Here is a 26,325-nt window from a genome sequence, read left to right as displayed (position 1 = left end):
TTAAAAGGTGCATCTGAAAATAAGTGATTATTGGCATTACATCCAATTTCAGCCCTACTGACTGCTATACGCGTATCAGTGGGTTTGTTTTCACGTCTTGCTAAGCTTGTTTAACACTGAGGTGAAACTAAACACTTTTAATCAGAACTGTAGAAAAAGGAACCTTTTACAAAGCAAAGACACGGGAAGTGTTAGAAATATCTCGGTATAATCCTGAGCTGTTCCTAAGTAGATCTGCAATGGGATCTAATACTGGCTTTCTTTGTGCTGGATCCCTGGAGGCAGGAAGAAGGGCAAGTACTGAGAAATGGACACCCCTGGGACCCCTCGGGCCTTAATAGATTAGGTGGTAACTTTATTTTTCTGGGTCACAACTAAATAATTAGTGAGAGGCCAAATCCTGTCAACCCTCTGAAGGACTCCACAAAACCAGTCACCCCAAGACTGTCTCCAGGTGTAAAGTCAGGGACCTCCCCCAGACTGACCTGTATCTGGAAGAAATTCAAAGCTGTCCCAACCCAGGCAAGACATCTCTTTCCAAAGCTGTACTCCTGGATTTATCCATAAACAATCCAAGTATCATGGGAAGTAAAGATAAATATAGTAGCATCTTTAGTGTCTCCACTTGTGTGTGACTTACAGAAGATTCCACAGTTTAAGGCTATATATCAGTTACAGTTAGCTTCCTTTATGAACGAAGTAAAATCTTCATAAACAGTGGTTAAGACTAGTATTTCTTTTTTTTTTAATTTATTTATTTTTTTATCTTTGGCTGCATTGGGTCTTCGTTGCTGTGCACGGGCTTTCTCCAGTTGCAGCGAGTGGGGGCTACTCTTCCATGCAGTGCACGGACTTATTGCGGTGGCTTCTCTTGTTGCAGAGCATGGGCTCTAGGGGCACGGGCTCAGTAGTTGTGGCATACGGGCTTAGTTGCTCCGCGGCATGTGCGATCTTCCCAGACCAGGGCTCGAACCCATGTCTCCTGCATTGGCAGGCAGATTCTTAACCACTGTGCCACCAGGGAAGTCCCTAGACTAGTATTTCTTTGCCATGTAAAAGCTGGAAAAAAGTCAGTTCAAGGCTGAGATATGTCTCTGAGGTTTCTGATTTCCCACTTTGTGTGTTTTCACTTTGCTCGGCTTCCGTTCGCAAGGCCACTTCATGGTCTAGGATGGCTGCTGTGACTCTAGCCATTAGGTTTACTTCCTGAAAGTTGCACACACTACTTCTGTTTATATTCCATTGATTAGAACGTAACCACACATGGCCACACTGCAAGGGCTTGCATGGCTGCAAGGGAATCTGGGAAATGTTGAGTTTATTCTGGGTGACTCTTATGGGTTCAGTTGTATACTGGTCCCAAAAAGATATATTGAAGTCCTAACCCCCAGTACCTGAGAATGTGACCTTATTTGGAAATAGGGTCTTAACAGAGGTAATCAAGTTAAGATAAGGTCATTAGGACTTAATCCAATATGACTGGTACACTTATAAAAAGGGTATATTTGGACATAGAGACGGATCCACACAGAATAAAGATAATGTGAAGGCGTACATGGAGAAGATGGCCATGTGACTGGAGAGATGCATCTACAAGCCAAGGAGTGCCAAGGATTGCCAGCCAACATCAGACGCTGGAAGGTACAGGGAAGGATTCTCCCCTAGAGCCATCAGAAAGAGCATGGCCCGCTGATACCTTAATTTCATACTCCTAGCCTCCAGAACAATGAGACAATGGATTTCTGTTGTTTTAATCCACCCTGTTTTTGGTATTTGTCATGGTAGCCCTAGGAAACTAATACAGCGACCATGTCCAGAAAAAAAAAAAAGGAGGTTCTATTAGTAAAGAGAGTGGGGACCGTGGATCTTGGAGGACAACTAATAGTTTCTGTCATTGACCAGAGAGAGCTGTACAAACATCCTTCAACTAATATTTATTGAGTACCTACTGCATATGGTGCCCTGTGGGGTCTGCTGGTGGGCAAAGCAAGTAAGGCTCCTGCCCTTGTGGAGCTTCAGGTCGAATGATGAAGCAGATATTAATTATTCACTCAAGTATTTAATTATAAACTGTAATATGTGTGTTTGACAGGAACATTACTGGGTGCAAGACTTGGGGTCTCAGATACACGTTTTTGTAAGTTTGCATATTTCATTCATTTTGAGAATTCCACACTGAAGACTACAAAGTCATATGCTGAGTCTGCCATTTTGCCTTGAGCTTCAGAGTCTCTTAATTTCACCTATCATTTTATTTTTCTGCCAGATAAAGTCAAATATTGTTGGTATTACAGTCACAACTTACAATTCTCAGAGGAGAGCCTATGAGAGAAAGTGAAATGATGGAGAGCAAGATGAAAAAACAGTAGTCTGGCAGAGGTCAGGTCACTGGAAGGGGAATTATGGATGTTGAGTTGATTGAATGCTTTGTTTTGCACATTCCTGTTCCTCCTCCAGTCTCTTCTGTCTCAGTAAATATCATTACCATCCACCCAGGTGCTGGGGCCAGAGACCTAAAAGTCATGCTTGCTTTTTTCTTTTCCCTCCAATTCAAGATGCTTCCAAAATGTATCCCAAATGCACCTGTTTTTCTTTATTTTCCCAAATCCTAACCACTGTCCTCTCTCCCCAGGACGACTGTGGCTCTAATTGGGCTCCTTACATCGACTCTTGTAGCCTTATAATCCATTCCCCACCTAGCAACTGAAAACAATCAGGTCTGCCACTCCCCTGCTTGAGAGCCTTTGTTGGTTTCACTTTGCAATTAGGGTAACATCTAAAAGGTTACCTTGGACTCACAGCCCCATGTGATCTGACCTCTCCCTGTCTTTCAAATCTTCTCTCCTTGCCTCCTTCCTCTTTGCTCGCCTCCATTACCACCTTTTAGTTCCTCAAACCAGTGATTGCTTTCTCTCCGGGAGGCATTTGCACTTGCTGTTTCCTCCACCTGGAATTCTCTTCTCATCTCTCCTTATCTTTCATACCTCACCTTACACGTCTCCTTTTTAGTTAGGATGGGAAGTCTTCATAGCACTTCTGCCCACATTTCATTGGCTGGAATTGTGTTGTGCGGTCACTTCAAAGGGGCTGGGAATTTGAATATTTTATTTTCCAACTTTCATAGGGCGAGAGAAAGAGTGGATGGGATGAGGTGAGGCGAATCAAACTAACAGTATCTACCAGAGCCCCTCACTTCTCTCCTTTATACCTTCCTGTCTATTTTCTTCATAGATATGTATTTATTTTCTTTGAACCTCTCTAAGACATAGGCTCTATGAGGGCAGGGATAGTATCTAATCCTTTTTCCTTTTTTAAAAAATATTTATTTATTTATTTATTTATTTATTTATTTATTTATTTGGTTGCGCCAGGTCTTAGTTGTGGCAGGCGGGCTCCTTAGTTGCAGCTCGCCTGCTCTTTAGTTATGGCACATGTGCTCCTTAGTTGTGGCTTGTTGGCTCCTTAGTTGTGGCACGTGAACTCTTAGTTGCAGCATGCATGTGGGATCTAGTTCCCTGACCAGGCCCCCTGCATTGGGAGCCCAGAGTCTTAACCACTGCACCACCAGGGAAGTCCCTCTAATCCTTTTTCTTTTTTAACTATGTGCTCAATGAATGTTTGATGAGTCAATAAATTGACTTTGGTGAGTAGAGAGAGTGGAGACTCAAGTCTAGGCACTATCTCTGCTTTACTAGAGTAAAACGGCTTATTAGAGTAGCAGGTAGCCAGTGGAATTTCATTCTAGCACCTACCACACCACATGACACTTAATAGGTGCTCACTATTTTTAAAAATCTCAATTAATTGATTCCATTTATTCAAGTCTTAAATAATTGGAAGTTGATCCCCAAAGCTCTATCATTATATTCTAAGATAGACAGACAAATATAAAATGTACTGCAGACCAGCAGCAAGCATATAGTTCATATGAAAATCGCTAGCATCTTGCCTTGTACAAAGTTGGTACCCATTTTTGTTTTTTAAAAGAATTTGAGCATGTCCATGGATGTCCAGACAATATATTATTTAAGATAAGGAGGCAGATGGCATTGAATATAGTTGTATAAAAAGGTAGTTTTTCCATGTAACATTTTGGGGTGCATGTTCGATCCTTTCAGTAGATTTAATGGAGAACTAGTGAAAACAGTTCTAAGACCAATTAAAGCAACATTTGTTGAGTGATATTACATGCTGGGCACTGTGCTAGGTGCATTATCTCTGATCATTGATAATAACAATTCTGGACGTAGGTTTTTGTCTCCATTTTTACAGATGGAAAAAAATGAGGTTCAGAAGGGTTAAGAACTTTGCCTAAGGTTAAGACATATCTGAATTCAGATATGCCTGGCTCTAGATTCTGTGCTTTGGAACCATTATTGTAAATGTGTGGGACTGATTATATCAAGAGAAGATATAAGCCAAAAATGCCCTTAATATATCATAGGGATTTAGATGATCCTATGGACAGAAGGATAATATTGCATTTGGGTCTGCTCTGTATTGGCTCTTGTATAGCTATGTCCTTCAAGAACATGACACTGATAGGTGGCATTCTTGTGAGTTAAGAAATTCAAATCAATAAAATGTTTAAAAGTAAAGGATTGAGCTTTGAAAACTAGAAAGAGTATGTCCTTATCTCTGAGCTTTCTGTATCCCAGGATTTGAGCAGCCCAAATCTGTGTATCATTAGGCTGTAATATGATACTCAGCATTTAAGCTGGGCTCCTGAATGAATATTTTCTGTTGGTCAGAAGCCTGAAAGCATGAATCTTAGTGTCTCGGGATACCAAGGGTAGATCCTGACGATGTGATCATAGAGAGCCTCAAGCAACATCCGTACTAAGCATTGTCAGATACCTTGTTCCACTCAGGGCTTTAGTTCCACTCAGGGTTTTTCTTCATTCTGTGTTTTGTCTGACACTGGTTCAAGTTCTCATTCTGGCTTAGTCCTATCTTTAGACTTGTCCCCCTTTGCCCTAAGACTTCATTTTCTGCTTCATTTATCCTTCAGCCCCCGTGCACACACATACTCTTTCCACCAGTCCTACTGTGCAACCAGAGTGCAGCATCTACAGAAGACCTCCAGATTGGCAGGGACCCAGGATGCTCTGATCCCCACAGGACCTCTCTAGGCCAGTAAAGATTTTGCCGGTCTTTTGACATCCCTTTCAAACTAGTTTGACTTCTGGGAGGTGAAAGAAGCCATTGACAACCTTTAATGCTTATTGGCTACATTTTATTCTTGGCTGTTATCCAGGATTTTTCATTGGGTAGATTTACAAATGTGTTTGAAATTCACCCATATAAAAATGTCTGTTGAATTTCCAACACCAATAGTAGTGTTATTTCCACTACCAGTAATCAGAAACTTAGAGTTAAAAAGATTCCCCTGGTTCTTGACATTATTTAGGTCATAATTATGACCCCATTATTTAGGGGTCATATGCCTCTTTGAGAATCCAGTGACAGCTATGGGCACTCTTCCTAGGAAAAAAGGGTGTGTGTGTGTGTGTGTGTGTGTGTGAGAGAGAGAGAGAGAGAGAGAGAACCACATTTGCACACAGTTTCATGCTGTTCGTGGATCATCTAAAACTTATCTTTGGACCCCAGGATAAAAATCTCCCAGTCTAATCTCCTCATTTTACAGGTAAAGAAGGTAAAGCCCACAGAAGTGAAATGACTTATTCAGGGTTAAGGGAGATAAGCAGGACTAGGATGTGAACACTCCTGACCAAGCTGTGAAATAGTGTGTGTGTAATCTATCAGCTTTAACGCCTGGCCCAGGGGACACCCAGTTTATATTATATCCATCCCTTCTCTACCCCACCCCTACCATCATATTCATTTCAGTGATTAATATGATATGCGCTGTTTTGAGTTTATATTATGTTCAACTGTTTTTAATAGTAATAATGAAGATGCCTTGCTTTGGTAAAACATGTGTCAGAGAATATTACATTTCTCACAACTTCCTGATACAGAGCTGAATAAGTACTGTTAACTCCATTTTACATGTAAGAAAATCAAAGACCCAAGTAAATTGTTCAGGGCCAAGTGAAGAGTGAATTCCAGCTCTTCTCATGCCGTGAATTCCATTTTGGGGGTACTGGACTGTCATCTAATTCTCTTGTTTAAAACAAGCATAAGCAAGAACATGAAGGTCCTTGAACGAATGCCCAGACCAGTGTTTCTCAACCTTCACTATCCCTCAGAATCACCTGGGAAACGCCTACAAAATACCCAAAGGTAGGGACTCAGTTGGTCTGGGGTGAGGCTCAGACATCAGTACTTTTCAGAAACTCCCAGGTGATTTAAATGTGCAGCAGCCAAGAGTGAGGAATATCATCCCAGACCTCTTTTTTTTTTTTTTTTGAACATTTAAAAAATTTTTTTAATTTATTTTTGGCTGCGTTGGGTCTTTGTTGCTGCGCGCAGGCTTTCTCTAGTTGCGGCGAGCAGGGGCTACTCTGTTGCGGTCCGCATGCTTCTCATTGCGGTGGCTTCTCTTGTTGCGGAGCATGGGCTCTAGGCGCATGGGCTTCAGTAGTTGCAGCACGCGGCTCAGTAGTTGCAGCATGTGGGCCCTAGGGCGTGTGGGCTTCAGTAGTTGCGGCACACGGGCCCTAGAGTGCGTGGGCTTCAGTAGTTGCAGCACGCGGGCTCTAGAGCATGCGGGCTTCAGCAGTTGTGGCACATGGGTTCAGTAGTTGTGGCTCACAGGCTCTAGAGTTCAGGCTCAGTAGTTGTGGCACACGGGCTTAGTTGCTCCACAGCATGTGGGATCTTACTGGACCAGGGATCGAACCTGTGTCCCCTGCATTGGCAGGCAGATTGTTAACCACTGTGCCACCAGGGAAGTCCAAAGTGATTTTTTTTTTTTTTTTTTTGGCCACACCACGAGGCTTGCGGGATCCTAGTTCCCCGACCATGGATTGAACCTGTGGAAGTGCAGGTTCTTAACCACTGGACTGCCAGGGAAGCCCCCCAGACCTCTTAAAAAGATGGGTTCAGTGCTGCATCATCCCTTCTGGTTCTTGGATGAGAGGCTGTGCTGGTTTTCATGCCTCAGATTCAAACAGAAGGTGGTGTTCCATGGCTTGTCTTTGAAAGATATTGCAAAGGCATTTGGATGGTGTGCTTTGGGCATTGAGGTGTTTCCTTGCAGTGTATCAGTTACAAGCACATTTAGAAATAGCTGAGCTCTAGTTGATGTCAGAATTCTCATGGAGCAAAACATGCAATGCAGCAGCCCCCAAACCCCGGCAACACAGCGTTCGAGCCCGTATTGCTCCTGTGCTCATCTCAGCTGCTTTGAATCACTGCAGCCGTGCCATGTGGCATTCAAGAAACCCGGCTTCCCCTAACGGCCAGCATAAGACACAGCTCTTGTCGCGTGTCCCATACAGAAGGATGGGGTTTCGGGATGGAGTTCCAGCCCCATTGCATGATGAGGCTGCCAGTGAACAGCTGTGGTCTTGTAGCCTGGGAAGGTTCCACTGTGTCCTGTTCTCTTTGAACAACAGAAGCTTTTTAAAAGAGAAGGGAAATATACTGCATACTGTCCCAAGGCAACTTTAAGGCTGGTTTAAGGAGGTTAATTTCTTATTAATTCAAATGTGCTTTGGGTATTTCGGTTTAAAGCATGGATGTTTCTCCGCTGAAGAGAAAATGTTTACTTCCTCTGCTCCCTTTCTTCATACTAGACCTGTAGCCACCCAGATCTGGCTACCGTTTGTGCTGAGTGATGAAAAGTTCCCAGAGCAGGCTTTTAAATGGGGCTCTCTTGCCGGGGGCGGGGAAAGGCAGCCGTCTGCTTAAGGAGGGCCCCCAGAGGCCCTCTGCGTCTTGGAGGAGAAAGCTGCCTCTGTCCGGGGCCATGTGTGACCAGCTCTTTTACCACAGTAGGACCACAGTGCCCTAACTACACTGTGTTCTGCGCGGGGCAGCTGCCTGCATGTACCCACAGCTGGGGTTGATGAGATCAGGTTCCACTCCGCAGAGCCAGAATAATCAGGACAAGGCACAGAGCATTTCTTTGTAGGCCCAGAGGTGGCATGACTGTCTCCCGCCTTGGCTAGGTCAGCGGAGGCGGGGGACCACAGGGTACTCACGTCTGTGTAAGCTGGAATCCAGTGCTGTGGGTCCACGTGTGGGGCACGACTTATGCATCTCAGACGCTGTGGAGAGTCCGAAGTCATCCTCTCTAAGAGCTTCTGATCTTGTGGAAATAGGATAAATACAGAGAGAAATAGCTGGAAAAAACATTACATGTTTGTCTATAATTAGGTGTTCCATTTTGCAGTAAGGATTCCATGTCCATCCCCGACTGCTTCCCCCGTCACCTCAGTGTCATAGACTCCCAACGGGGACTTTTCACCCCAAACTCTCTCAGAGCTCCAGGCCACATTCCATGTCATCCCGGACACCAGTGCCAGCATGTCTCGTCAGCACGGCAATGCCTCCAAGTCCCTGCTCATCTTTGCCTTAAACTTGCTTCTCCCTCAGCTCGGTGCCTTGTGACCGCCTAGAGGGGTGGGATAGGGAGGGTGGGAGGGAGACACAAGAGGGAGGAGATATGGGGCTATATGTATATGTATAGCTGATTCACTTTGTTATACAGCAGAAACTAACACACCATTGTAAAGAAATTATACTCCAATAAAGATGTTTAAAAAAAAAACCAAACTTGCTTCTCCTGTTAATTCTCAGACTCCATCCTCAACTCTTTCAGCACTGTCTATGCAGTTTCCATTTTTATGCCTCCCTTAGATTTCCATCACTATAACTCGAGTTCTGGCTCCTTCGTCCTCTGTCTCAAGCCTGGGTGACTAGTTCCGTTTTTACACTTCTTTTAGAGGGTCTGGTGGTGGGTGTGAGAGTCCTTCTTGTTGGCAGGGCTGGCAGTTGGGAGGAAGAGATAGATACAGAGTTGGGGGGGGAGCCAGGACAAGCTGGAAACTACCAGCCCTTCTGCATTTACCTCTCACCTCAAGGGCAACTGAGAACAAGTTGTAATCCCTCAACATCTCTGCATGTGTATGAATAACTTCTTTTTTCTACTACTCATTTCATATTCCCTGGACACTCAGCAAACCCCTCAGTTGTTTATGGTTTCCAAATCTTTATTCCTGGTTGGGTGACTTCCACTTTCTTTCCTGAAGGTTCTGGAATGGGATTATCAGGGAAGCTGGTGAAGAAATCTCTGGAAAGCTATGAGCTCATTGTCTGGTGGGGGGCTTGAAGCCACTCTTGTTTGGCAGGGCTGTCAGTGGGGAGAAGGACTGGGTCTGGAGCAGCACAGAACAAGGACAGGCTGGAACTCTATGGCACCTCCACGTTGGCCTCTCACTGCATTTAACCATGGCAGCCTTGAGTAATGTTTGCTTTCACTTCCACCTTCCAGATATTATGCTAATTTCTTCTGTGGCCAACTCCGCTCTGAAACTGCCCTGGGAAGGGAATCTGGGAAATGTAGTTCTAGTTTGGCCAAGTTGACACCACAGAGCTCTACCTTCTTATTTATATTCATGTTCTTCCTAATAACTGACCCACAAAATGTCCTTGGTACGCGTATGAGGAAGGGATGGGGAGAATGAATATGAGATCCAGCCAGTAAAGGAGAGTGAGGATGCCCTGAAAAAGTGGTAGATCTGCCTTGGGTACGGCACCTTGTACACGCTACTGCATATAGAATTGTATTACATACATCTAGGATGAGATTGCTTTCACTGTTGTCTCTGTAAGCAGAAAGTACCTCTGTCTTGTTCCCTCTGGTTCCTTGAGGCAGGGACCCAAAAAGGATGAAATGTTTAAGATAGGAGTCTTCAGTTTGGTCTTTTCTCTCCAAACTTCTAAAAAGAACTGGTTCTGGCAAACTAGAGTTGTATACACAACCTGGCTTATTTTGGCTGCTTTGTAAAAGACAGAAGAAATATGACCAGGCTGAATACGGCCATCTGGAAAATGTTCCTGGAAGCATTTTTGAATGCCCAGAATGGAAGTCAGCTTTTCAGGGTTAGCCTGTAATCACTTTCTTGCATACAGGCTTAGCAAAAAGAGTTTGGTCCTGGCTAAGAATGCAATGGATTAGCATTAGAAGTAAACATTCACAGGCATGAGAGCTGACCTAGAGGGTAGACTGCTTAATGTAGCAATGTCTGGTATGTTCTATAGGAATGGCGGAAAGAAGGAGCCAATTTTTGTTGGGCACCAGGCTAGGTGCTATACTAGTTGTTTAATATGTATCATCTCCTCTCATCTTTGTCACAACCTTATGAGCTGGAGATTAACTATATTTTACAGTTGAGGCTGACAGAGTTTGAATCAGAGCCTCTGGTTGTACAACTAAATGACAGAACCAAAAACCAGATTAGCCCAGGTCTGTCTGGCCCCAGGTCCTTGATCTTTCCATTATATCATGGTGCTCTTCAAATCTGTTGATATTATTTTACTTTTCTGGTCCTGAGTTTCTCCATCTGGCTAATCTTGGCAAAATACGTAATCAACTCTGCCAGGGGTTAGGTGTTTCTCTAGGAATGGAGATACTGGAGGGAACCCCAGTCTTCAAATCCACACGTTCTCTGGGACTGGTGTGAGAGGCTTCTAAAGTTGACATGATCCAGAATATGACACACTGGGCCGTGCCCTCCGTTTATTGCTAGACTGGGGGAGTTGAGAGATAGAAGGCTTTACTCCTTCAGGGGCTTCCCTGGTGGTCCAGTGGGTAAGACTCCACACTCCCAATGCAGGGGGCCCGGGTTTGATCCCTGGTCAGGGAACTAGATCCCACACGCATGCCGCAACTAAGATCCCGCATGCCGTAATGAAGATCCCGCGTGCTGCAACTAAGACCTGGCGCAGCCTAAATAAATAAATAAATATTAAAAAAAAAAAAAAAAGAAGGCTTTATTCTTCCAGGCTTTAGCCAAGTGAGTGTGGAACTCTCTTGATCCTTCAGCACAAGTTCTTGAACTGAGACAGTCCTGAGGAGCCTGGTTGGCAGCTCCGTTTCTTGGCCCACAGATTGCTTGGTCCTGAATATAGCACCAGGTACTGATAGAATAAGGAAGGGGATCTACAGCAGAAACCACAGGCATGGCTACCCGCCTTGGGAGCACTCAGTTCCCATTAGCCTTCGCAAAGGATGTCTAAGGTTCTTGGTCCAGATATCATGCCCCAAAGGAGGTTGCTCCATGCTCAGACCTATTTATAATCCTTTTACTTTTCCCACCAAAACACTACCAAGTAGATGGTGGCCTATGTATCTCTGCAAAGTACGTACACACACACACACACACACACACACATACACACACACACACACACACACATTTTGTTCTTAGCCCAGATCAGGGCAGCACCACCTTGGAGGTAAAATAAATGAAACAAGACTTTGGCTCACTTTTCAAAGCTAGAAAGTGTCATCAACCCACAACAAGTCTCCTCTTATGATTAAAATAATATATAAAAAAATGCATTGCATTTGTGAAAGCAGTTATAATGCAAATTTTTGTCTGATGAATAACCTTAATGTGTTCTGTATCTCGTTAAGTAATCTATCTTTGAAAATCTTGGAGGGACTTCCCTGGTGGTCCAGTGGTTAAGAAACTTCCTTCCAGTGCAAGGGACGCGGGTTCGATCCCTGGTTGGGGAACTAAGATCCCACATGCCGCGGGGCAACTAAGCCCCTGCACCACAACTAGAGAGCCCGCGCGCTACAACTTCTGAGCTTGCGAGCTCCGGAGCCCGCGCGCCACAGCTAGAGAGAAGCCCGCGCACCGCAATGAAAGATCCCGCGTGCCGCAACTAAGACCCGACTAAGCCAAAAATAAATTAATTAATTTAAAAAAAAGAGAAAATCTTGGGTATATTAACATTACATTTTAGTATAATCCAGAAAAAAAGCATAATAATTTCTGGGTGTCAAATGGCTGATAATAAACATTCTAAGGGCAAACTGCTAACTGAGTGAAAGTTTCTTGTGGAGGAAAGAATTTGGGGTCAGGGAGGAAGTCTGACCTTTTGGAGCCTTTTTCCTTTTGGCCGTCACTCCTGTGGGAGTTTAATACATGTGGTCAGAGCATGTCTCCTGCTGTTGGAAGCCCCAGTCTGCAAATACGGGCAATTCTAAGGAACTTCCTGTATCCACAAGGGGCAGCCAAGTCTGTGTCGGGGGAATGGGTAGGAGTGATAATTTGCATATCCCCTGTGGTATAAAGGCTCCCAGGTAACAGATTCCTTCAGTAGTAAAGGAAGTCCAAGGAATCCTGTGGTTATAATGTGCCTGTGCTGCTTCTCTTCGGTGCCTGACCGCTTCTTAGAACCTCGGGAAACCACCAGATCAAGAGCATGCTGTTTGTCCTTAGCACAAGCAGACCTTGGACACAGTCCCAGTGCAATCATGAACTGCTTGTAGGAAGGTGACAGAACCACCAGGGTAGGCTACAAATCCTCTATTCAGTCTAACACACGTCCCTAGAGAGAATCGCCAGGAAGGCAAACGTTCATCCTGACTTTGGGAATCCAAGTTCTCTGGACTGAACCTGAGTTCCTCCTATCACCCCCTCCTTTAAGTGCACCACAGTCGCCCCTCCGCATGACTGACATGACACTACTGTCACCCCCGGCTGAGCAAAGTGGACCAAGGCTGAGCCTGGATCTGAAACAGACCTTTGGTCGATTTGGGCTGGGAGCGAGCAGATTCTGTTTGAAACCAGCAGGCACTTTGATTTCTCAATTTGCAACAAAAATTCTTGAGTTGCTTTTTGTTGTTGCCGCTGTTTTGTTGTGAAAGAAAGTCATTCTTACACACAGTTGGCTTTCCTTCAAGGCTAATTGTGCAGTCTGTTCTTTGGGGACACCACATAGCCACATAGCATGCTTAAAATGCATAAAGTTTAGAGGAAGATGGTAATTCTCTGGAGAGCGAATCCTGTGTTTATCCAAGCACGGCATCTCTGCCTCCTCCCACACCAGTCACTCTCTAGCCAGTTGCATATTTGGTGGAGAGATTTATGGAACTGAACATACAGCTGCAAATTTTCTTTCTTTTTTTTTTTTTTCCCCCAAGAACAGTGTTCTGCTGTCAGGGCTGTTATGCAATAAGCACACACACACAACTTATTTACTCCAGGAATGTCCAAAACTCCTAAGTGGTATCCCTTGCTGAATCTGAGTGTGTGGGTAAACATAAAGCATTCTTTGGATGAAAGGAACTCATTCCATAGATGTAACTAACAAATCTTGACTCAGCTTATGTCTCTGTCTAATATTTTGTTCAAGGACCATCCATGGGTCTAGCTACACTCTACAACTACTTCAGTTCTGAAGCAACTTTGTTAAAGTGAATATCTTAGGGACAGGAGCAGAGATTCTTTAACTGAATTCCACTGCTCTGTTTAAGATTACGCTGATTACTTACTATGGCTCCTGGATGCTCTATCCATATGGGGTTCTCTTGGATTGGGAAAAATTCTCTCTTATCACCCTGTATTGTTTTTTTATTTTTATGTTATTTTTTAAATTTTTCTTTTTAAAAAAAATTTCTTTTGGGATTTCCATGGCAGTCCAGTGGTTAAGACTGTGCTTCCACTGCAGGTGGCATGGGTTTGATCCCTGGTTAGGGAACTAAGATCCCTCATCCCGCATGCCACATGGCCAAAAAAACAAAAACAAAAAAAAGTTTTTTCTTTTTAATTTTTTATTGAAGTATAGTTGATTTACAATAGCATGTTAGTTTCAGGAATACAGCACAGCGATTCTCTTCCCTTATAGGTTATTAGAAAATATTGAGTAGAGTTCCTTGTGCTATACAGTAGGTCTATTTTGGTATGTATTTTATATATGGTAGTGTGTATATGTTAATCCCAACCTCCTAATTTATCCTCCATTTAAATTTATCCATTTAAAATAAGTATATTTATTTACAATTTCTTATCTGAATGAATAACTGCAACTTGACATCTATTTCCATTTCCCAAACCAAAACCCAAACTGGCTTCCTGGATGTGGACCCGTGCAATGGTTTGTCTCCCTTTCCACAATCTGCATCCATTGGGCTCTTTTGGAGGGAGAGATTGTGCAGGAGGAGGGACAGAAGAGAAAAACAAATATTTATTTAACATTCACTGGTATTAAATACTGGGCTTAGTACTTAATCAGATTTGATCCTCATAATAAACATGATCCCCATTTTACAGATGAGTAAAGTATAACTCAGAGAATTTGGAACTTGGCTAAAGTTACATAACTGGTAAATTATAAAAATGAGTTAAAAAAATTTTTATTGCACTATATAAAAAATATACAAATTATTCATGCACATCTCAAACTCTATTACAAAGTAAATTACTAGTGCAACTACTACTTAGGAATTCTAAGACCATGGATTAGTTGTCTACTTATGAAATTTACATAAATTTATCATATTGCAGTCATCATATTGGGTACATATCTAGGAGTGAAATTGCTAGGTCATAAGTTATGCGTATATGTTACATTTAACTAGAGTAATTGTTCTATCCTTTATTGAAAGTGGAGCAGAATAGTCTCCAACTATTATTGAATTGTCTATCCTTTGAATTCTGTGCATTTGGCTTCATGTATTTGGGGGCTTTTTTTGTTCGGCATATACATTTCGTGTTTGTGCTTGATATATATACTTGTTAGGTATATAAGTTTATAATTTTTGTATCTTCCTGATGGATTGAACCTTGTGCATTATAAAATGTCCTTTTCTTCAATGCTGACTTTGTCATAAGCCCACATGTAGGGGTCCAGTTTCTGGACTTTTGATTCTGTTGCGTTGGTCTATATACCTATACTAATACTAATACTACCACCATCTTATAGACTATAATAATAGACTGTAGCTTTATAATATGTCTTTTAGACCTTTGTTGTTGTTATTTACATATCGAAAACACTTAAGTGCCTGAGAGAGATTCATCTTACACTTCTTCATTTGTACTCTTCTGAATTTCAGTTTACATATCTAAAACTAATGTCTCCTTTGCAAATGTAATGTAAGCAAACTCCTGACCTAGTTCTTGGCACCTAAGTAACCAGTTATTAATAGTAAATGTTGTTCAATCACTGATTAATAGAAGTTATTTTTTCTCATTGAATTTTAGAGCTGAAAGGTGCTTTAAAGTGTCTAATAAATATACATTTTTTTGCAACCCAAATGATCAGATGACGAACTAATGCTTGGAGAAGTGAAACAGCATGTTCAAAATGATTCAGCTCTTTGGGTGCAGAGCTGAGACTAGAATTTCTCTCCTGACTCCTAATCCAGTGCTTTCTCCATTGCTCTATACTTAATTTACCCTTGGGGAGATCCTCACTGGGGAGGCAGGAAGGAAGGAGAGAATGAGTGCATCCCTGGAGATACACTTTTTAGGAAGTCTGTTTTTGCTGTGAATAAGCCAAGCTTTATAGACAAGTGAAGGGTGCCTCACACTGAACTTGGCAACACGCATGCTGTGTTGATCACCTGATACCAACTTTCTCACCCACCTACAGAAGACAGATGGTATATTGAATCTTCTGCTGTCCTGTTTCTATTGTGAAGCAAAGATTGCAACAACAAAAAGGGAATGTGAATGGAATTGGTAATGCCAGTTAAAGGCACAGATTAGGTGATGTAATCACCATGACAAATGCTGTGCCTTGGGGGAGTTTGCTGGCTGAATTATATGCAACATTGTTACCAGGGGTAATTATACAATCCTCTATTTGTGTTATGTCCTTCCTCCTGGAACCTTTAAAATCTTCATTCAGGAATCATTAACATTCACCTCACTCTAGCAGAAGAGTTATAAATAAACATGGTTTTTAAACTTTGGTTGAGGATAATAAGACCTGCCAGGTCTAGCCCAGATGTAAAGATTAGCCTGAGTTATTCTTTTTTTAAAATTTATTTATTTAATTAATTTCTTTTTGGCTGTGTTGGGTCTTCGTTGCTATGCGCGGGCTTTCTCCAGTTGCAACAAGCAGGGGCTACTCTTCGTTGCAGTGCATGGGCTTCTCATTACAGCGGCCTCTCTTGTTGCAGAGCACGAGCTCTAGGTGCTTGGGCTTCAGTAGTTGTGACACGCGGGTCTCAGCAACCGTGGCTCGCGGGCTCCAGAGCGCAAGCTCAGCAGCTGTGGTGTATGGGCTCAGTTGCTCCGTGGCACGTGAGATCCTCCCGGACCAGGGGTCAAACCCGTGTGCCCTGCACTGGCAGGCAGACTCTCAACCACTGCGCCACGAGGGAAGCCCAGAGCCTGAGTTATTCTTAAAAGTAAAAAATGCCCCCTTACCATTCTCCATCGTTTTCTTCCCTGATAATGATGATGATGAAGTGAGCATTGTTCCATTTTTTAAGGATCATAGAAGGAAAAATCAAATGCAGTGTTCTTAAGAAACTTCATTGTGTGTGAGAGGTGCTTAGATACCATACTGAGGTGTTTATCCATGTGGTGTCAGTGCCAATTTTAGGGGAGCTGATTATCTATTACTTAGGAGGCAAGGTAGCCTAGGGCTTAAGTATACAAGTTTGGAGTCAAAATCTGGGCTCCACCACTTACTAGCTTTGTGAACTTGGGCCAGTTACTTTATTTCTCTGTACCCTCGACTGTGAGATGTCAATAATAATAACAATAATAATCATCATCATACCTGCCTCATAGGGTATGTTGGGAATTTTATATGAGAATACACATGTAAAGAACTTTGGAAAAATATTAGGTGGTCCCGTTAGCAATTAGAGCACTGCCCATGCTGACTGGCAAGTTATAACCTGAGAAGTGGTCCAGGTATATGGATCAAATGGCTAGGCTTTCCCATGGTGGATAACAAAGAAAAGAAATTAAAAATCATCCATAAAAAGATAGTTCTCTATTTAAATATTTATGCTATTGCTTTCACAGCCTCTTATGTCAGATTATGAAAGCCATGGTGTATGATTTGGAGCAAGGTTTAAAGAAATAGGAACAATCAAAATATACCTTTTTTCTTTCTAAACTTCAGCAGCTTTCAAATATTTCTTAATCTACTCACGACTTTTGTTAATCTGGTTCACCCTCCGTCTTCTTTTACTTTGGATACTTTGGCTGTCAAAAAGCCTCAAGCTTCATTCTCAGCAGGTCTGGTTGTGGGCTGTATTTGCCACATTGACAGTTGACATTGGTGGCTCGCACATGGCTTTAAAAATATGTGTGGTAACATGGCAGCAGGTTTGGTTATTTGGGGTATTGCATTTTGAGCAATTTGGATATTATCTCTGATAATAGTTCTAAACGTAAGCATTTTATACATTGTTATTATTAATTTTAAAGTCTAGAAGATAGCAAAATTTGGCTCTAAAAATGAAATAGACTTCAGGCAAGTAATAATTATAATAAAATCTGAAATGTCAGCCCCCTTCTTGTATTTGAGGTGGTTAATTCTCAAACCATAGAATGTATTATCATAATACTAACAGGAATGGGATGAGCACATAAACTAACTTTTGGTACAAAAAATTCTGGTGGATACTTTACAGCATTGGTTTTTCAACATTGTGCTGTAGCAGAATCACCTGATATGCTTAATGAAAGTGCAGATTCTTGGGACCCACCCCCTGAAAAGTCGGATTTGGTAGGTCTTGGGTAAGATCTGAGAATTCACATTTTCAACAAGCCCTCAAAGGTGACTTATATTTGCGCTACAGTTTGAGAGCCACTCTTTTATATTTGGATACACTTTTCACTTAGGCACTGAACAGTGAAAATGGTTTAAATAATGTTGACTGAATGTGTAGCTGAAACTTCTAACATGTAACTGGCTCAAAATAAGCTTCCTCATTAATTAGTGCATTTCCTGTCATAAGTAGCGTTCAAGTAAGATAGGTTGGTTGCCTGGCAGGGATTTGTAGAGGAGAGTTCTACTTTCAGTGGGAGCTCGATTAGGGTGATCTCTAGAATACATCTGAGGGTTCTACTTGATTAAGAATTTAAGTATTAACTTGCCCTTAATGTCTTGGTTCTGCTTTCTGTATCATTTGATTGGACAAGCTTCCATCTCCTACTCACCAGGACTCAGCCCTTCCTGATTATTTTCTGTATCTGTCTGGGTCTATCTTTTTTCTCCTTATGACTCTTTCTGTCTCCGAAATTTTATCTGCCTTGGTCTCTGTCTTGCTAAATGTTTTATTATTTTCAGGGAAAGCCTGAAGCAGCCTTACCTTCCAATCCTTTCTCCTTCAAGATCAGAAAGAAAAAAAAAAAAAAACAGAGAAAAGCTAGAGTAGCTTTCACATGAATGCAGCCATTTCAGGGATGCAAGTGACTTGGTAAATACAGATTTCCATGGCAGTGAGAAGACACTTAGGTAATCATAGGTGTAGTGTTTCTCCTCAATCTCACTCCCACTTTGGTTGAAACAATCAAATGACTGTGATGGAACTCCAGCCATACAAGAACTGATGTGCAATTGCATCATCCCACAGGCGCTCAATCTGTTCAGAGGGTTAGTGTACATCTGCCAGCACTGGTTCAGGGAGAGGAATTACAGGCAAGATTGTTTAGTTGCTTTGGCTCCTTATCAGGAAGGAGCCTGGAGTTCAGCCTAGGTGTTTATCCCAATGTGATCACACCCTGAAACGTATGAGTCCTGCCTCCCTCTTCCTGTTAACTCTTATTGGACCTACTCTGGGTTTTAGGCCTTTTCTTCACTGCCCGGATGCTCAGAGACATCACTTACCCATGACTTATGAAGGCTTGGTTCTTCCCTTTCATTAAGGATAATGTCCTCTACATCTCTTCTTTCTAAAGTGAAGGTACCCTCCTTTTTGTAGGAGACGAGTTCAGAGCAGCTATAGGAGCTCATGACAGCTCTTTTCAGCGAACTTGGGACATGAGGAAATTGCATTCAAATCTTTGAAAACAAATCTGACAAAGATAATTATAAGCAGAAGAAAAGCATCACAACCTCACTCAAATTCTCATTATCCCCTCTGGGTGGCGTCTAAGTCCCCCACCCCAGAAAGGAGGTAATAGGTATCTAAGGTAGGTCTATTCAGAGGTCATCACATGTTCTGTGTGTTTGTGCTTTTTAATATAGTAGAGAAATAATTTTCCCCCAGGTCGTGTGCTTCCTGTTGTTACTTGGGTGTTGATTTTCAGAACATAGTGTACCATAGATGCTAATTCAAAGTCCATTAAAACTGAATACATTACATAGTAATACCTGCATTTCTAGATCATTTTGCACATTTTTAGTAACAGGATATTAGAACTGCTGGAACCACAGCAGTTGTTGGGACCACTTAGGGAGAGATGATGTCTTTCTAACAGCCTGACTCTAAAATTACTACCTTTAATATAAGCATGATAAGTGTTTGAAATGCCTTTTTTTTTTTTCTTGCCTCATTCACGGAAAAAAATTGAAATAAATGTCTCAATTTACATATTGTTGAGGATTTTAAGTGACACAAAAAACAGCCCAAACTTAACTGAGTAAAAACCTTCTTAATGAAGTTGGAAGAGCCTAAACATCAACACCACAAGGTATTTGAGCGAACCCAGACTGTTTAATTAACAGTTAAAGCCAAGAGAGAAAACACTTGTTTTCCACTATTCTTTGCATTCCTCAGAACTTGCATATTGTACTTTATAAATTTGTATTTATGTCAGGCTGTAGAGTCATGGAGTTCAAATTCCAGATGAGGCACTTAGTTGTGTGCCCTTGAGCAAATAACTTAACCTCTCTGATATTCAGTTTGTTCTTAAGGATTGTATTGATGAGCATGGGTTGCCAGTGACAGAAACCAGCTACCATTAAAAAAAAGAAAGAAAAAGAAATTGATTAGAAGGATATCAAGAATGTAAGGGAATCAAAGGCAGGTCTAGAGAACTAGATGACCTATGATGGGGTTCCATCCTGATAAACCCATTGTAAATTGAAAATATCTGTAAGTCAAAAATGCATTTAATACACTTAACCTAGGGAACATCATAGCTTAGTCTATCTTGTTTTAAACATGCTCAGAACACTTATATTAGCCTACAGCTGGGCAAAATCATCTAACACAAATCCTGTTTTGTAACAGAGTGTTGACTATCTCTTATAATTTATGGAATACTGTATTGAAAGTGAAAAACAGAACAGTTGTAAGTGTATCGATTGTTTACCTTGTGATCGCCTGGCTGAGTCGGAGCTGGGACTGGCTTCTTTCACTTAGCAGAATGTTTTCCAGGTTCAGCCATGTCGTAACATGTAGCTGGTTCCATTTTATTGCTGAATAATATTCCATTGTATGGATATACCAAATTTTATTTCCCCTTTCATCAGCTGTTATACATTTGGGGTCCATCAGTTTTGAAGCACCAAGCCTTCCTCTCTTAAGCTCTCTCTCTGGTGGCCCCAGATCAGGGATCACAGACTCAAATGTCTCTCAGCTAGGTGTAAGAACAATAGGAAGTGGTGAGGACCACGGCAAACGAGAGAACGTGTGCCCATCTAGAAAGGGCAGGCCCAATGGAGCCATTGCCAAGTGGCCATCCAGGCCTGGTATTGTTAGATCTTCAGATTGTTCCAGAGAAGCCAGAATCTAGATTTTTATGTGAAAATTTTCTAACTTTTAAATGTTGGTCAATTGAAACCAACACTATGTGGGAGAGAGAGAATACAATTCTGGTCGAAACTAAATGCTGCAGGTGATCCCTGAGTGATGCAGAGACGTCTCATCTTCGGGAGCCTGTGAAGGGTTAGCTAGAGTGTGAGCTTACCAGGCAACGTCTGCACTCTCCTTGGGCAACACAAAAAGGCTGTTCATCCCTTTGGAGAAAAGAAGGACCCGGGTCTAAAGTCAACACTCTGGATTGGGTGAGGGTGGAATTCCTCTCATTCTTTGGCTCAAGAGCATGCTGGAGTAGAAAACACAAAACTCCAGCAAATGTCTACATTGAATTTGTGCTAAATTGTCCTGCAAATTACACTTGTAGCCTGTTTCAGGGTGGATTCGGACCTGCATGCGTGACCTTGATTCTGACTACAACTTCAACCATGGTTGAGAACTGCTGATTCTGTACAAGATGTGCTCTGATGGAAAAAAAAAAAAATTGCCCTCAATTCATGGTGACAGATTTGTGGAAACAGGGAAAGAAAAACAGAGGTCGGTGTCCTTATGTAGAACGACACCATAGTATTATAAGTTCGGGAGTGGAAAATATTGAGGCTTCTGACAACAGCGAGTGTTTATTGAGTAAATAACCACTGTGCTTGCCACTGTCCACTTTCCATTCTGTTTTGCACGTGACCTTGAAAAAAGTGGGTGTTTTTAAAGGGAAAGAAGTTCATTGAAGCTAGTACTGGTGTAGGGCTTGATATTTGCAAAAAGGTTTTCAATTCATTAATTTGAACCTGTGAGGATAAGCATTTTTACCTAACTCTCTTTTGTAAATGATGTCATTGAGGCATAGAGGCAAATGACTTTATTAAGATCATCCAGGGAATTCCCTGGCAGTCCAGTGGTTAGGACTCCTCGCTGTTAGGCAGTTAGGACTGCCGAGGGCCTGGGTTCGATTCCTAGTCGGGGAACTAAGATTCCCACAAGCTATGCGGCCAAAAAAAAAGATCATCCAGCAAAGGAGCCTAGGACTTAAATCCATATCATTGGATTCCAAATCCTTCATCTTTTCCACAGACACACAGCTGCCCTTTTAATACGTTCTACTTTTGGTTTATCTAAGTAATAGGTACAGATATCTTTAGACTTAATACAGTATTTTATGTATTTTATTTCATACTTACATTGAAAATATAACATGTAATTTATATTTCATATTAGTTATATTTCATATTTGTTATATTTGTTAATACGGTGTCTGAGTTTCTATTGATATTGCCCGCTCAGAATACAATAAAAGGAAACAGTGATTTTCAGGTGTTTTAGTATTTTCACATTCTTTGTGTTGTCAACACTAAATTAATTTATTAATAAATAATTGGGAGCAGGTGTGCACCTTAATTCTTAAGACATTACACTTAAAGAAGTATGATGATGAGAACAACAGATATGGGACACATTGTTACCGAATTGGTTGGATGGATCCCCACTTGGGCCCTGGCCCTGGCCAGAACCCCCTGCCTCTGCGGGGAAGGTTCTTTGTCCGTTCGGATTCCACAGCCTATAACAAAACCGACGCTGAGACAGAAACAGCACAAGCTTTATTCAGAGGCCAGAGAATGGAGAATCGGGAACTTAGTTTGCAAATCACCTTCTCACCAGACTTGGGCTGGGATACCTCTGATAGAGGGGGGAGGGGTTAGGGGGAGGGAATTCATTACTTCTCCGAGAACAGGGGTGTAGTTTGCTCAGAACTGGGGCAACATCCCTTTTCAGTCCTAATAGGGATTCCTCTTGTTGTTGTCATGGCAATTGTCAACTGTCATGGTATTGGTGGGTGTGTCATTTAGCATGCTAACATACTACAGTGAGCGTATAATGAGGTTCAGGGTCTCCTGAAGGTCAGGTCTTCTGCCATCTTGGATTTGGCTTGTTCTAACCAGTTCTGGTGGGTTCTTGTTTTTCTCTTCTGGTGGTTTCCTATAAGATAACGATAACACTTCTCCACAGCTGCAATGTTCCCTTAAGGAAGGGGGTGGGTTAGAGCTCGAAGCTAACAGCCATGATAACAACTTCATTAACTTAATCAACCTCAGCCATCTCCTTTCCTCCCCCTCTCTCCAACTTCTGTCCCTTCCCTTTTGTCTTGTTTTCTTTTTTTTCTTTAATTAATTAATTAATTAATTTTAATTTTTGGCTGTGTTGGGTCTTCGTTGCTGCGCGTGGGCTTTCTCTAGTTGCGGCAAGCGGGGGCTACTCTTCGTTGCGGTGCGCAGGCTTCTCATTGCGGTGGCTTCTCTTGTTGCAGAGCACGGGCTCTAGGTGCGTGGGCTTCAGTAGTTGCAGCATGCGGGCTCAGTAGTTGTGGCTCACAGGCTCTCGAGCACAGGCTCAGTAGTTGTGGCACATGGGCTCAGTTGTTCTGCAGCATGTGGGATCTTCCCAGGCCAGGGATCGTGTCTCCTACATTGGCACGTGGATTCTTAACCACTGCGCCATCAGAGAAGTCCCCTTTTTATTTTCTTATTTTCCCAATAAATGAAGAAATAATTTATAGGAAGCCAGAAATCCTTCAGGCTCAATCCTAATTGTGCTTTTTTTGCTTAATACATTATTCATTCAGTTCATTCAACAACGAATATTTATTGATTATTTTATTTCATCTCCTATTGCTGCTGTAACAAAGTAACAAACTTGGTAACTTAAAACAACACAAATTTATTATCTTATAGTTCTGGAGTCAAAGGTCTAAAATAAAGGTATCAGTAGGTCTGCATTCCTTCTGTAGGTTCTGAGGGGAGAATCCATTTCCTTACCTTTTTCAACTTCTAGGGGCCACCTGCATCCCTCAGCTCCTAGCCCCTTCCTCATATCACTCTTGCTTCTGTTGTCACATCTCCTAATTGTGCCTGTGACTTTTTTGTCTCCTTCTTATAAGTACCCTTGTGATTACATTGGGCCCACCTGGATAACCCCTATGTTAAAATCAGCTGATTAGCAGTCCAGTTCCATCTGCAACCTTAATTCCTTGTCGCCATGTCAACTAATATATTCACAGGTTCTGGGGATTAGGACATGGACATCTTTGGGGGTTGGGGGTATCATTCAGCTCATCACCAGTGCCTACTATGTGCCAAGCACCTTACAGATTTATATTCTGTTTGATTCTGTTTTGCTGATTAGAAGTACGTATCACCGACAGCTGGAGATCTGTGTATCTCTCCATTTCTCTATTTGAGTGACATAAACAAATCATTCCTGTCCAGTGTGCACTCTTCAGACACACAACAGATATACCATCTGTTAATCTGTGTCAGCTAAATGGAAACTACCCAGCATCTGATGCCACCACCAACCTCAAGAGAAGGCCCTCCGTTTGAGGCAGTAGCTGTGATCAGTATTATGTTCACTATGACACATCCAAAGTGGCCGCTCGTTACTGAATAATGCTTTTAAATTTTTTATTGTAATTATCTGTCCTATCATAGGTAAACTAATACTCAGTTTAAAAGCTGACCTTTGTTGGCCTCATCCATTTTCGTAAGTATGGGAAATAGGGAAATGTGTGGAGTTTATCATCTCAACTGGGACACCATGCAGGTGAAAGGAGAAACTATTAATAATCATGCAGGAATAATAGGTATAAAAGAAGACTGTTTGGGGAACACGAGGACATAGAATCTCCCTATAAACTGAGTCCAAATGAACGGTAACAGCCACAAACACTGTGATTATGAAAAAGTATTGAGTACCCCATAGGTTCAGAGCACTGGAGTAGAAGCTTTAACGTCCTTGACCTCATTTAATTCTTACAACAATCTTAGAAGGTAGATATTATGATTATTAATCATCCCTATTTTAGAGCTGAGGGAAATGAAGCTCAGGAATTTAAATACCTAGCTTAAGCTAGTAAGTTGCTGAGTTAGGATTTAAACCCAAGGTGGTAAAACGACAAACCAAATGCTTTTTCTATTATACTGCCTTCCAGGAAAAGTATAGTTTCTTGGAAATTGTTAAATTGCAGTTGCTGGCTGGGTACACTTGGGTACCAATGTAGGACGTTACCTGTTAAAGATGCACAATGTCTTTATTCTAGGTCTATGAAAAACCAGGAGCTCTAAGAGATGCTTTTTTTTTCTTTTAATATGCATAGTTTATTTTTTTTTAATTTTTATTGGCGTATAGTTGATTTACAATGTTGTATTAGTTTCTGCTGTACAGCAAAGTGAATCAGTTATACATATACATATATCAACTCTTTTTTTAGATTCTTTCCCCCGTATAGGTCATTACAGAGTATTGAGTAGAGTTCTCTGTGCCATATAGTAGGCCCTTTTTTTTTAGATTCCACATGTAAGCGATATCTCATGATACTTGTCTTCCTCTGTCTGACTTACTTCACTCAGTATGAGAATCTCTAGGTCCTTCCATGTTGCTGCAGATGGAAGCGTGGAGTCCTAACCACTGGACCGCTAGGGAATTCAAGAGATGCTTTTTTCTTTGTCCTTCCTTCAGGTCTGTCAGTTCGTCGTCTCTGTAAATGGGCTTAACGTGCTGCACGTTGACTACCGGACGGTGAGCAACCTGATTCTGACGGGCCCACGGACGATTGTGATGGAGGTCATGGAGGAGTTAGAGTGCTGAGAGGGCAGCCCTCCCAGCCCATCCCGTGGCCTGCGGAGGATCAAAGGCAGAACAACACAAAGCTCTGCAATGACAAGACTTCTGTATACCTGGATGGCTTTGGACATACAGATCTTTTCTCTGTACATACACATCTTAATTTGAGTTTCACACACTGTTTCCCTGTTGAATGTGGAAGAACCGGGTAATACATCTTTTTTAAAAAAAACAACAACAAAAAAACGACTTAACATCAGTGTAGAAAAAGTTTGAGAAACAGAATTTTTTTTTACATAGTAGCATTGCCTTACTCAATTTCCATTTGTAGTTCTCATCCATTGTTTTATATCTTAGTTTGCAGAAAGTTGTTGAAATGCTTCTCTTGCCAAAACAGTGATGTGCTAAAATCCCCTTCACAGGAGTCAATAAAGTAGTTTTTACAGACTTTAAGTTGTACTGTCACCAAATGAGCATGGAACTGTTTATTAGAGGATCTAGATTTCACCAAATTTCAAATTAAAACAACATCCAAAGGAATAGTACTTGTTAATTAGCATTTTGAAGGTTGTAAATCATTCAGTGCTTAAAAGCCATCCAATTTTTGACTTTTTCTTAATTCCTGCCTTTAGTATCAACTTTTCACTTAACATGTGTTTTCAGTTATGGCGTTGGTCAAAAACCAAAAACCTTATGATGGTATGGGTGGGGTAGATAGGGAGATAACTACTTAAAACTATGTGCTCTGTTTTCTCTTTCTGAGCCTACATCATTTTGTTCTATCAGTCAGCAACAGCAGCTTTCTAGAAATAATCCTGAATATGTTGAATGTCAAAACAGACAAGTTTGTATATACACATGTAATTCAAAATCACGCCTCTGGCAAGATTTCACTTTGAAGTTGTCCCTTTTTAGGTGAAGTATTCTAGAACTTGGCCCATATATGATAAAACTTGAAACTAAATTGCCTTATTGGCCTGAATTTTCACTAGCTTTCTAGTGTGACATATTCTAAGGACATGACATGTTGCTTATTTGGCAGGATTATTTTTCACCAAAAGCAACTTCTTGTGTTGTAACTCTTCAGCTCACTTGTATATATGTGTGTTTCT

At 41.7% G+C, this 26,325-nt stretch overlaps 1 protein-coding gene across 8 annotated transcripts in view; it reads left to right on the top strand.

Annotated features, from left to right (window-relative positions):
- DEPTOR (DEP domain containing MTOR interacting protein) overlaps positions 1 to 25,661 on the top strand; it is a 151,258-nt gene extending 125,597 nt beyond the window's left edge. For 2 of the 8 annotated variants that reach the window (XR_005016984.1, XR_005016988.1), the window contains one exon: positions 25,109 to 25,218. Coding sequence is in view for 3 of the 8 variants with exons in the window: in XM_036829896.1 (XP_036685791.1) it covers positions 25,109 to 25,237 (129 nt within the window). In the remaining 5 variants the exon portion in view is untranslated. Of the gene's footprint in view, positions 1 to 5,011; positions 6,403 to 7,325; positions 8,534 to 20,979; positions 21,140 to 25,108 lie in introns of those variants that run through there. The other 6 variants (XM_036829895.1, XM_036829897.1, XR_005016986.1 and 3 more) reach the window with 5 other exon arrangements.
- Positions 25,662 to 26,325: the final 664 nt, after the last annotated feature.

Source organism: Balaenoptera musculus, chromosome 17, assembly GCF_009873245.2.
Source record: "Balaenoptera musculus isolate JJ_BM4_2016_0621 chromosome 17, mBalMus1.pri.v3, whole genome shotgun sequence".
Taxonomy (NCBI): Eukaryota; Metazoa; Chordata; class Mammalia; order Artiodactyla; family Balaenopteridae; genus Balaenoptera; species Balaenoptera musculus.
This window is presented reverse-complemented; position numbering and strand designations above follow the sequence as displayed.